The sequence below is a fragment of the Ascaphus truei genome, chromosome 1 (genome assembly GCF_040206685.1).
Source record: "Ascaphus truei isolate aAscTru1 chromosome 1, aAscTru1.hap1, whole genome shotgun sequence".
Classification (NCBI taxonomy): domain Eukaryota; kingdom Metazoa; phylum Chordata; class Amphibia; order Anura; family Ascaphidae; genus Ascaphus; species Ascaphus truei.
Window position 1 is genome coordinate 72,764,040 of NC_134483.1, and position 13,731 is coordinate 72,777,770.

Consider the following 13,731-nt stretch of genomic DNA (forward strand, 5'->3'; position numbering starts at 1 on the left):
TAACTATTGCCTTTTACAATGTCCCACATAGAATGATAAATTGCAATACTTGTGTTTAAATTCTTAGGTGGTTGAATGGATTAGATATTGGTTCAAGAATAGGTGACAGAGGTTGTGGTAAATTAAGTAAATTCAGAGGAGTTGAAGGGATAGGTGCCCTTTGATATCTTGATCAATAAAATTACAAATGGTCTGGGAATTTAGGAAAGTATGCGCTTTTGCAAATAACTGCAACAGGGTTGACACTTAAGGGTCTTAAACAAAATGAATAACGATTTACTGTAGGTAGATTAGAGGAGAGGTCAAGAGTGGCAACAACAATTTAATGACAAGTTACAAACAGTGCATTTGGGTCGCAAAAATCCAAAAACAGAATATAAGGTTAATTGCACTACAATGTAAAATAATATAGAAGAAAGGGACCTGGGTGTTATTTCTTTTAGCTGACTTAAAAGTAGGCAAGCAATGTAACAAAGCACTGCAGAAAGCCAGCAGGATGCCAGCATCTATAGTGAGAGCTACAGTATTAGCAGCAGAAAGAGAGAGGTACAGTAGTGATGCCACTTTATAGATCATTGGTGAGACGTCACCCAGAACTATGTTCAGTTTTGGAGACCATACTGTATCTCTACAAAGACATAAATAAGATTTTGCCAAAAGGGCTACTAAAAATGGAGCATGGTCTATAGCATAAACATAATCAGAACCTTAATACAGTATGTACAGTTTAGAGGAGAGAAAGGCGAGAGGGGATATGATTGAAACTTTCAAATACAAGGGTTTTAAACAAATTATAGGAGGGCAGCCTTTTTACAAAGAAAGAAATGCTAGAACAACGGATCACTCTCTGAAGCTGAAAGGTGGAATGCTCCAAGGGCTAATGTGAAGAGGGTGCTTGATTTGTGGACTAGAGGCTAATACAGTAAACAAAAAGGCTTGGGATAGAAATCAGGCTACAGTAAATACAAGAGAAAGCCAAGAATCAAATAGGGTCTGAGGTAATACTGCATATAGGAAAATGGGCAGACTAGGTGGCCCAAGTCTATGAGCTTTCAAGGTGTACGATTGCTGCAGTGATACACTAGGAATCTTACTTGTTCAGGAAAATAGAAGATATTGCAGCTTTAAAAAAAAAAAACAATGTCATCCTATATTAAACAAGCGGAACATTTAATTTGAATTTCAGTAACAAAATGCATCTACTTTCACTGCTTTACAAAAAAAGATTAGGACGTCATTGCTTTGTAACCTTCTTTTCCTGGCAGGTGCTTTCGGTTCAGGCAATCAACAACAAACTGGCTGGTACTTATTGCCCATGTAATTGCATTTACAAACTTAGGAGAAAGTGTAATTCAGTGCTTGTAAATTAGCTGTTACACGCATTCAAGTAACTATTATATTATGAGAGGTTGAACATAAAGTTAATGAAGTGCTGAATTGAACTCTACATACTAGCGATATTATTAACCTTTGTGGAATAAAGTACATGCTTAATAACAAAAATCAATTCGAGGAAAATGCAGTCATCTGTGAACCACGTATTTAATTAACCAGCATGAAAAAGCTCATTGTTTTTACACTTTTCATGGCCAAGGTTTTAATGTACATATGCACTGCACCGTTGCAAATTAGACTATAATTGCATGGTGAAAGGGACTGATTCAAGCTACCATTGGATCTTCAAAAAAAAAAAAAAAAATAAGGACTAAATACTTACCACGCTAGGAGACAAAAAAACAGTCACATTATTGTAGCTTGAAAGATCTGTCTATAAAACAAATAGAATAATTATGTTACTTCTGCTATTTTAAGTTAATTTGTTTATATTTAACAATCCTAATTACTCAGGATTCCAGCAATCAGTGATGCAGGTAATAGGTGTATAGTATGTAATAGGGAGCTACAACAGTACAATATTAAAGTGGGAGACCAACTATAGGAAACAGAGCAACAAAATAAAAATAAGATCTACAACGGTTCGCCACTTTTCTAATAGTACGTCACACAACACATTGATACCTACTCCTATACATGACTTCAGACTGTGTATTAAACGCTCAAAAAGTGTGTTAAGGATCAAAGAAAAAAAGGGAAAGTGAAGACTTAATGGTTTGCGCACTATGTTAAAAAGTGTGTGTGTGTGTGTGTGTGTGTGTGTGTGTGTGTGTGTGTGTGTGTGTGTGTGTGTGTGTGTGTGTGTGTCGATTCGCATGTGTCGCGCATTTTAAGTGAAACGTCTGTCTTTTGTCACACAAATTGTATTTGTGATGGTGATGTTTTTAATTAAAGATCAAAACACAATTTCAGTGACAAAGCACAAAGAAGTGTGACTTAGAACGCACGTGCACAGCACACAACCACTGTTTTAGCTATTTGCACTTCTATATTTATACTAACTGTGAATTCCTCGTGTGTGTTTTTGTGTGACTGTGTGTGTGTGTGTATGACTCTGTGCCTGTTTCAGCACCGGGATCTCGGGGGAGTATCTGTATGCCAATTACCGTCAGATCAGGGAGATCTGTCACACACCACACCCAATCTGGTTCACCGGTAATTTATGACGTTTTTTTTACCCTCAACTGGTATTGATAGACTGCTGTCTATCTACACTATATACCATTTGATATAATCCTGCTAACGAATGGAGGTTTATTTACCCTCTCTCGGGTGAAATTCTCTATTGATATATAAAGGGTTTGAAACCTTCACTGGCATTGTTATATGTGCACACAACAGTGTCAATAAATATGCACTAAGGGATATACATAGGAGTGCACCCACCCTAAAGGATTCTCTCTTTCGCTCTCGTATATATATTGAAACTCGTTTCCCCCATTTTTATAGTATGTGCCACATAATTGATCACCTCCTTGTTGCTGTAATACAACCTTTAATAAACAAAGTCGTCTTTTACTGCCGAATAAGGCGACACCTCACCGACCACTTAAGTCCAGAACGGCTTAGTAAATATGGCCCTACCGTATATCTTATACCTTGAATAAATAATCTTGCACAAATAGTAAGATTACAAGTAAGGTTGATTAACTCTATACATAATAGCATTGATGGAACGTATGCATTGTCTCTAATAGCTCTGCCACTAAGCTCTAATACTGTACACAGTAGCATGTTTTAAATGCACAATTGTAACTCATAAGGTAATTAGGGCAAAACACATTCATGCACAATTGATTTTTTTTCATTGAGATTGTGCTTAGCCACCTTGAATGTTTATAATGCATTATATTTTCCACTTACAGCTATCAAATGCATCGATATAGAAAAATGTTAAATGTTATGTGAAACGGCCTCCACGCAAATAAACAATAATGACTGATTGAATAACTGACAAATGTAGCTACCCACATAGGAACTGAACACAGCAGAACATTTAAAAAAAATGTACACAGCAGCGCACTACCCCCAAAAAATGGGGCAGATGGTAAAAGTGAAAAATGTATTGCCCAATCAATATGACAAAAAAGGAGGTGTTGACTCTCCTTTGCGTTTCACACCAAATGTGCTTTATCAAGGATTATTATCCTTTTTCTGTTACCTTCAGGAGATATAAAAAGGCAAGTTGAACCATTATTTCTCACCTAGTAGTATACCCACTCCTACAATAGAAGCCATTAGCTTCACGATATTCATTATGGATTACTGTTAATTGTATTTCCGGGACTATTGGAACACCCATTCATTCTACAAATTCTGGACTGCCACACAGGAAGTGAGCTGACAGCAATTAGTAGTGAGCCAAGCCATTAGTTGTCCTAGAAGTATTGGACCAGAAACTAATTGACATTGAAATTATGAGAAATACATGATGGATACAAGTCATATTTACATATGTATTTGGGTGTAAAGACATAACCAACACTGACTTTAGTATGTAGAATATTTACTAGTAGTTTAAGTAAGTAGAGGTAAAGAAGGAGGCTTATACACACAATAAATACATACTGTCCAAATGTCCTGCCTGACGAAGGTTGCTTGGTTTTGAGAAATACCTCTCCACCAGGCTTGTGTTTTAGCATAAGTTACCAAGATGGGATTCAACTCATATCCTCTGCTCTGAAGTCCCATTGACACTGCAGCAAAGACCTGGGAAAAAAATATATAATCAGGGGTCATAAATCTAAACAATCACCCAGAAAACTATTCTCCTGGCCTACAATATTTAGAAGGAGATGCTTAACCAAAAATTACCTATTACATGAAATGGTTTCTACTGTATGGGCTAAATTGTTTATAATAATACTAACACTACAGATGAAATGTACTGTATTCAGTAATAATTAAAAACCAAAAACACCTGTGGAATATTTATTATTATTATTCAGAGACTTTTATCAAATTACAGAGACTTTTACAGAAAGGGACTAGACTGTGGTGGCATCTATTAAGTTCAGAACGGTGTATTATACACAAAAGAAGGAGACCTAGAACTATGAAAACACAGAAAAATGTAAAGCGCTACTGTGACACCACAATTATTTACATGTGAATAATTAGTGAAATAAATAAATATATAAACACTGTATGTATATGAATCTGTAGAAATCAAGCACAAAAGAACCCCTTCTTATGGCACACTATGTTTTGAAGGTAACTGACATAAGGTTAAAATAGGAGATGACCGTTCACAATTGATATTCTTAAAAAAGGCACATGAGGGTGTGCCCGGCTCCTCTGTTCACCTCTCAGCCTGCTGTAACAGTTTGCATATGTTTTTCGTTCTTTTGTAACAAAACGACAATTGCATTAGTGATTGATGTCAGACACATCAACATTGCCATTGGGTATTTAAGAGAGTGAAGGAAAACGTTAGACTGAGCCCATGAGGAAGTTGATTTGGCAGTGAAATGCGTAGGGCCACGTCAGATTGCGTAGAGATTCAGATTATAGACTGAGTCCTGGAAAAAGAACTTCCCTGCTCCCAGAAGTGACGCGGAGCACGCAACCACGATAACGGAGTGTTCATGATTTGCAGATGGTAGGCTGCTATTTTGTACTCTTCCACTGGGATACCCATTATTTTTGGTGATTAATTATTTCACAATTTTGTCACCGTGCATGTGTATGCGGGTAATCCTACAGCCGCGGCCGCTTTTATTTTAACACTTCTCGGATATTTTCCGGTGACTTTTTCTGAATGGCACGCACTTCGCCGCGTTCATGAGGCGTTTATGCGACATTCATGTCGCAATCATGCCGGCGACACCCGCGCTTGATCTGTTTAATGAGAATGGTTCGGATTTAATTGGTTGAAATTCTTCGCGAATCCGCCAGGTGGCAGATATTCATGAATTGTAATGAATTCTAACGTACTGTATGCGCATGCGCTTCAGTAATGTGTCGACTTGCATGTGTTTAAAAAATACCACAGTGGTCCTTTGTGAATTGACCTTGGTACTGAAGAAGTTACAACAATGTATCTATTTAGGCGTTTCATATTAAAAACTTAATGCAAAGTGTCTGGTGTTCTATTCCATTGTCCAGAAAGGTCCACAGATGAGTACACCACTGCAGTCCGTGTTCGAAAAACCCGACATAACGTACGCTTATTTAATATGGTCAGTAATTAGTTCAGCAGATGATAAGATGGCCACAGTTGGTCAAATTTATCAATATTTTATTGAAAATTATGACTTTTACACCCGGAGTTACAGGAGGAGGATATTGGTGTGTTGCCCCTGATTTTTCCAGTATCTTTGATCATGGAGAGTTCAAAAGGCGAAAGGTCATGGTAAAACCAACTAAGAATCGTCAGTCCCAGGCAAGCAATGCGCCAGCGCCAGCACCGGCTTCCAATAACGGTCCGACTGTCAGTGAAAGCCTGCTGACCGGCAACCCTTGCTATCTGTCCCTGCCTGGATACCTGCAGCCTGAGCAGGATTTCACGTACAGATACCAGCAAGCTTGCATGTACCAAAACGATTTCCAGCTGTCAACTAAAGGTGTAGCAGGCCCGCTGTCGCCTGTCAACTACGTGTATAATCAAGACTACGGGACTGGCAGTGGCTCGGCGCCAACCGAATGGCAACGTCTATGGTGGGTACAGCTGCCGTATGTAATTCTTTTTTTTACCATATCAACATCAATGCACAGTAAAGCGATTCTCCTGTAATCAATCGCTTTGCTTATGGTTATTTAGTTCTTTTAGTCCCAATTCGCCAAAATGCAATATCATTGACTGAGCAACTTCTACAGTAGATACTGAACAATTGGTGAAAAGAAAAAGAAAAGAAACTTTGTCATCACGCTGAGAACGGCAAATGGAGGGATATCGCTTTTTGTAACGATGCTTGCACACTACTGATTCTGCATCAGTGCCATTTTTATTGATTTTCATAAAGTATACAATACTTTTTACATACTGTACATGTATTACAGTATGTGTTCTAATAATAATACTAATAATGCGTTTTATTACTGTTTTGATGTAATGCGCATGCCTAAAGTATACAGTACAGTACAGTATGCCTCATTGAAACGCAAAATTCTTGTGTTTACTACAGTAACGACTGTACAGTAATCCTGCACACACTTCGACAGTACCAGTTAAACACCCCCCCCCCCCCAAGGAGACACAATGAAACAATTACAATTTAAAACAAGCAGCATTTTTTTATTGGTGGAGTAAGTAAAAAAACATTCATGGTGTACTGTAAGTAAAAACATTTACTGTAAGAATACAATTTAAGACAAGCAGCATTTTTTTTATTGAAGTACAGCAACTGAAAACATTTACAGGTGTATAAAATACTGAATAGTCCAGCACTCCCTATATAAAGAAATCAGATCACTGGTATAGAACCAAAAAGGTAAGTTTTAATATATGCACAAATGAATAAAAAAAGCATACAATAACACACATGGAAAACTACAATAACATAAAGGTAGTACCATGGGGTGTGTGGTGGAAAAAAGTGGAACAAAACAAGGGGGGTGGGGGGCAAAAAAAGGGGGGGGGGGGCGCAACAACAAAAAAGTGGGTATACAGGGGAGTACAGGGGGGCAACGTTTCGGGGATTAACCCTTCGTCAGGCCCGTTCCCCTCAGTCCCAAAAGGGTACTTCCCTGATCCCAGAACCCACAAAACCACAAATAGGCCCCAAATGAAAAAGAATAAACCCTCCACTAATTCTGATAGCAACAATTGGTAAGTCTAAATGAATAAGTAATGACAAATATATCCTCCACTAATCTAAGTGTTCAATACTAGACAGAGATAAACATAGTAAGATAAATGCAAAATCTAAACATAAAGATCATAAACAGGATGCAGCACTAGGCGTTCAAAAGTTATAAGAGGTAGGTAGAATAAATCAAACCACAAGGTTCTTTGCACAATAATCAGAACGCGCCTGCTCCTCACTCACCCCGAAACGTTTCCCCCCTGTACTCCCCTGTATACCCACCTTTTTGTTGTTGCGCCCCCCCCCCCAGTTTTGTTCCACTTTTTTCCTCCACACACCCCATATATGGTACTACCTTTATGTTATTGTAGTTTTCCATATGTGGTATTGTATGCTTTTTTTGATTCATTTGTGCATATATTAAAACTTACCTTTTTGGTTCTATACCAGTGATCTGATTTTTTTTATATATGGAGTACTGGACTATTCAGTATTTTGTATTATTTTGAGAGGGATTGGGTCCTCTCTAGTCCTTGGCACCCAGCATTGTATACTTTATTTCATTAGTGTGAGTGCAGTTTATCGTGATTGTATTGCATTTACAGGTGTATGGTGTACTGTAAGTAAAAACATTGAAGAATACATTTTAAAACAAGCAGCATTTTTTTTATTGAAGTACAGTTACAGCAAGTGAAAACATTTACAGATGTATGGTGTAAGTAAAAACATTGACAGTATGAATACAATCCAATCACGCAGCGAATTCGATCCCCAGCAGATCGTCCTTCCAGGGACGATGCCTTGTATGCCGCAAAATGCCATTTATGGAGTCTCTCACGATTTTCATTAAATGATCGCTAATTGTAAAATAGCGCCGCAATTCCTCCACAATAGTCTTTCTTAAATTTTCGGGAAGAGCCTTTTTGGCGCGATTCCCTTTGTAGTTTACATTGTGGGCCAATCCGCAGTACACCACGTAGGGCACGTGGTGCTTGAAAATGAACATGGCATGTTTCTGGGCTACACCACCACTTGCAAACCTATACTTCTCCCTGACTAACTGGAGCAGGTCGCGCAAGATGATGTCGGGCACCGTTTCAATGCAAGCGTATGTGGGTGGGATTCTGGGAGTGGGTGTGCTTCTGGGAGCGGGTGTGCTTGTGGCGGAGGGCAAGGGTAGGTTGTCTGGGAGGATGCTTTCCTCCTGTCTTGGTCGCCTTGTCAGTGTTGTCTCCTGGCGTGGTCTTGACGGGGTTGTCATGTCATCCTCGTCAACGGCATACATGAACACATATTCTTCTGATGGAGGGGGTGCGCTTGGTGATGGAAGGTTGAAGGTCCCATTCATCCCATCCATGCCACCCTCCTGCTCCTGCGTCAGAGATACAGGGGTATGAACTCCAAGCAAATGATGTATCCCCGCTATGTCAGTCTCTATCTTCTCCATCCGTTGATCCATCTTCTCCATCCGTTGATCCATCTTCTCCATCCGTTGATCCATCTTCTTCATCCGTTGATCCATATTTAGCATGGTCTCTAAAAGAAAATCTATCTTTACCAGCATAGAGTTCCGAGGGATATCGACACTTAACCCATTCAGCATGCGGTCTAACGAGCTGGATCTTGAATTACACGCAGGCGCAGAGATGTGACACCAGGCTCGGGACGATTAAAAACACAAAGCCAATCACTTGAAAATGAATGGTCTATGTCGATAAGAAGTTGAAATCAAATCCTTGAGCCTTGTGTGTGTGTGCAGGGGGGGCTGGGGGGGACAGAGAGGGGGGGGTAACGCTGCATGAAGGATTACCTGTACTGTTGTTCAAAGAAATATTTTCAACAGGTCATCGTAATGTTTTGATCCCCACACCCACACCCCCAAATAAATAAAAATCACATAAATAAAGCATATGCATGACTAGTGTCGCATTAAAAAGCTACAGTGCCGATTGAATATCAGAATATCATGAATTTTTATGCAGGCACTTGTCTCGAAACGAAACAAAAAAAAACACACACAATTGTTTTTCTTCATACTTGAACTTCTAAATAAATGTGAAGTTATACACGCATGCGCAGAAATGTGACACCAGGCTCTGTACGTTATACACGCAGGAATGTGATGACAGGTTCGGGAAGATTGAAGCCAGAAAGCCATAAATTCCAAGGAATTGTGTGGGAGATGTGTACTGTAGATAAGAAGTAGATATTAAGTTGAAATAGTAATAGTAAATAGTACTTTAGAGTTGTGTGTGCACGGGGGCGAGAGGGAGAGCGCTGTATGCGCCGAAAATGTGATACTGTAACACGCCCATGCGTTTCATTTTACAATTACAGTACAGTAGTGCGTGCGCACACAGACTTGCAGAGAATGTACAGCTGTACTGTACTGTAGGTTGAATTGCTATTAGACTTTTAAGACAATAGCTCGCAAACACCCACCTGTGTTTTTAGACGGTATTGCAGTATAGCAGACAGCGCTAAAAATCCAAGCGCTAACATACCGAAAACCGCTCCGAAAAAAAAAAACAGACCACATCTGGCCGCGTCTTGTCAGAGCGACGCGGCTATGGCCGCATTAGGATAAAGGCGGCCGCAGCTGTATATGCTCCAAAATGGCCATTCTGGTAGTTTTCAACTGAAAACCCCCCTCAATGTCAATGGGGGCTTCAGTCTAAAATTTCCAGGTCAGTTCATAGTATATATAATTGCCTAATATATCTATTTACAAACATTTTGTTAAACTAAGTTCTTAGAAATATAGAACCTGTGATATTCAGTATTATATACTAGTTTAAGCATGATGCTTATTTGATGGTTTCTTCCTACTAATAGAACAAAAACTTATTTTAAAAAAAAGAACATTTGTTTGTTTGGGAGTTTTAAGGGAGTGAAGAGGTAAACTCCCTTCCCAGGCATCTAAAGACTGCACGGGTGTCGGATTGCACATCTGAACAGGGAGGTGTGCACAATCAACTCCTGATGGAGCAGAGATAAAAGACAGGAAGCTGTCAGAGACCGAGAGACTGCTTTCCTCCAGAGAGAGGAAGTGAAACTTCTCCCAGCCAGGAGAGCCAGCTAGGACTGAAGGAAGCAGGCCTGTGGGGTCCAGCTGGGAATCACACCCAGGATAAAGATTGCTCCCTAGAACCAGTGTTCCTGATTGCGGTTGGAGCTACACAGAGACCCTGGGATAGGAACCCCCTACATCAGATAAGACTTTCTATATTGCTCCCTAAATAGTGTTTCATATGTTTTGGGCTGGGAACCATGTTAGCTGGCCAGCGCCATTAGCTAGGAATCTGCTGGTGTAGTTAGTTTCCCCAACGGGAATAGGATTTGATTTTATTATTTTGTGATTTGCCTTAAAGGGGCAGTGGCCCCAATGTTTTGGTTGCCGTTTGGTGGCAAATAAACCTAATCCAGTTAAGGTTCACCCTTTGCAAGATGTTTAGATTTTGTCAGTGTCTCGAAACACGCTTTAGTATCCCACAATACGCATTTTAAGTATTTTTTTTTTAAAGGTATTAGAGGAGTTAAGTTATAATACATGGGGGGACAAATGAATGGCCATATTAACTAAGCAGTCTTCTGCTATAAAACGCCTTCAGGTACTGGAAGGGGGCACTTTGATCCCAATCTTCAGAAAGTACAAAGATTATGTGGTCATTGACGTCTATTCAAATTGTTACATTTCTATTTGAAAAATAATGCCATTCTGGCACAAATATACAAAGAAGTAGTAAGTTATTCAAGTTCTATTCAAATGCATGTGCAGCGAGAATTTGGTCTGCTTTGCCATCTTTTAGCTAAAATACATTTGTGTACTTTGTTTACTATCAGTTCTTCATTCCTTTGAAATTTCTATCACAACCCTCTGTCCCTTTTCTAATTTATAGACATTGATTTAAATATATTCCCAAAAAGATGGTGGTGGGATACCGCTCAAGCCTAAATATCAAATAATGTGTATAAGTGAACCTGGTGCAAGGGGAGAAATATATATGGGAAACCACAGAGAAAGTGACACGGTCACAGCAGTCCCCTATTCGTTGCACTCAAGGTAGTGATCATAACTGTATACATAAAGATATAATATACACAGGAGGAACTCATAAGTCCCAATGAGAATGTAAAATAGTACATAAGGATATAATATCCACTAGAAGGCTAGTGTGTCCAAAATAATGGGATACAGGGCAAGCCAGACATCTTAATTTTGTTTTTGCAGTGCAACAACCCAAAATAAAGTACTATAGTAATAGTGGTGTATGTCTAATATTGTAATACAATAAAGAGTTATGTCTGCACACCTGAATGTATATAATAAAGCAATATACTTGCGATTAAGAGGTACCGGTGCTCCATGGTTGAGGGAAAAAACCTGTCAGGTGTGATTTCAGTAGATATGAACAAAGGAGGATCCAGGGCACTACGGATTTGTAGAAAATACATTTATTCTAGGCACACACAACGTTTCGAGCTGTACAAAGCTCTCTCAAGTGACTTGAGAAAGAGCTTTGTACAGCTCGAAACGTTGTGTGTGCCTAGAATAAATTTATTTTCTACAAATCCATAGTGCCCTGGATCCTCCTCTTTGTTCATGTCTAATATTGTAAACACACAAGAATGAAAGATACTCACAATATATAGAGGACCACACTACTTAAACATACACCTAAGAAAATATTAATAAATAATTAAACATAACTTTTTTTTTTATATATATATCTGAATAAACAATATATACGGTGCATAGACATGAAGACATTAAATTAATTAATAAATCCCATAAACACATAATGATTATGTTCAGGGCAGAAAAATGCAATCAAGGCAAGCTGCCACGCAACTGCAATATGGAGTTCTGGAAGTTCTCTTTTAGTCTTGTCTCTGATGTTCCATGTCTCAAAGTCGATCGTATTCCTTCGCTGATTTCATCCACAGTAAAGGTGATCTCACTATATCTGCTGGAAAACCACATCCAAAGGTTAGACCGACTATGTTTACGGCATCTTTTCCATCCCCTCCCCATATTGAGTGAGCAAAGCAGACCATGAAGAGGACTGCTCAGTTGCAATTACAACTGCTGAATTGCACTCCTGCGTCATCCAAGTGCTAGATGACCTTTTTGGAATAGTCGCCTTCATGCCAGTACATGACTAGAAGCTTCCAGTCCTCACAATCCTGCACCAGTCGTCCCTAGCTGGTCGTCAAATGGCTTAAAGAATGTGACAGAAGATGTACAGGCATACCCCACTTTAAGGACACTCACTTTAAGTACACTCGCGAGTAAGTACATATCGCCCAATGGTCAAACGGCAGTTCACGCATGCGCCTGTCAGTACGTTCTGAACAGCAATACCGGCTCCCTGCCTGTACTGAAGCTGTGTGCAAGCGGGGAGACTATAGAGCCTGTTATACATGCGTTTATTACATCAGTTCTGCACGTATATGATGATTGCAGTACAGTACATGCATCTATAAGTGGGAAAACAGGTAGTGCTTCACTTTAAGTACATTTTCGCTTTACATACATGCTCCGGTCCCATTGCGTACGTTAATGCGGGGTATGCCTGTATATCCTTGACATCTTAAAATCATCACCTTCCTCACGGTACTCGACAGAGCTTGACCTGCATCCAATGGCAAGGAGACCAAGACAATTGGAAGTCTCATCCGTTGCAGTCTTTGTCCACCATTGCAGTCATTAAGATCCTGACATCTCCTTTCATCTGCTCTGCTGTTGGGAACCTGTGAACCCATAGCTGAGGGATGGACAGTCTTAAGTGGAACAGTACCCCCTCCATACACTCTATACGTATGTGTCATATACTGTACATATACAGAGTACAGTACAGTAGGTTGCAGAGTGTGTTCTCATGAACAAATGGTAAATTATGAGACAAATATTTACACCGGTATATTTTACTGAGAAATGTTAAGTATAATGTATTATTAGTCTTACCAATCTGCCATCTCCTGATCCAAGGTCAACCAGCCTCCCATTTCGGCCTTTCAAAAGTTTCATTACATTTGCCGTCTGAGACTTGCTGGAAGGCACGAATGGCACCTGTATTACCAAATTAATGTATTAATGGGTGGAAAATAAAATACTTTGTTGAATTTACATCCGGTAGATATAATTCAAAACCTATAATTAATTTTAATTATACACTGCATAAATACGTAGAGCAACTGACAAAAGGAAGTCCAACTGAAATGTTTTAGGTCTTACAATATCGAAAACAATAATAATGTCTTTAGTGTCAGAACTAATGAATGGGGGGCAATAATATTTATCCAATCTCGTCCGACTTCAGGACTCCGTGCACTGTAGTGGGCAATAGTAGTTCAGCTCAAATCTCCAGGTGGGGGAGGTTCACAACCATAGGTAGGTAATACTATTAGAACAAACAAACACAAAGATACCTATTCATGGTGTGCACTGAGTTAAAATTTATACTAGTATATGTATAAAAGATCAGAAAAAGATTGTTTATAATGATGAACCTAAAAAAAATTACTTTTATTAAATACTTAAAAAAAAAAAATTATACACAAAAAAAAAAATCTATAAAACAAGATG

The 13,731-nt window shown here is 39.1% G+C and overlaps 1 protein-coding gene across 4 annotated transcripts in view; it reads right to left on the reverse strand.

Moving 5' to 3' along the window:
* Positions 1-13,731, reverse strand: part of LOC142489184 (adenine nucleotide translocase lysine N-methyltransferase-like) — a 60,203-nt gene that overhangs the window by 16,481 nt on the left and 29,991 nt on the right. For 2 of the 4 annotated variants that reach the window (XM_075589540.1, XM_075589532.1), the window contains exons 3-5: positions 13,111-13,215; positions 3,964-4,104; positions 1,718-1,768 (exon numbers count right to left, since the gene is read on the reverse strand). In XM_075589540.1, coding sequence (XP_075445655.1) covers positions 1,718-1,768; positions 3,964-4,104; positions 13,111-13,215 — 297 coding nt within the window. The remainder of the gene's footprint in view (positions 1-1,717; positions 1,769-3,963; positions 4,105-13,110; positions 13,216-13,731) is intronic. The other 2 variants (XM_075589558.1, XM_075589548.1) reach the window with 2 other exon arrangements.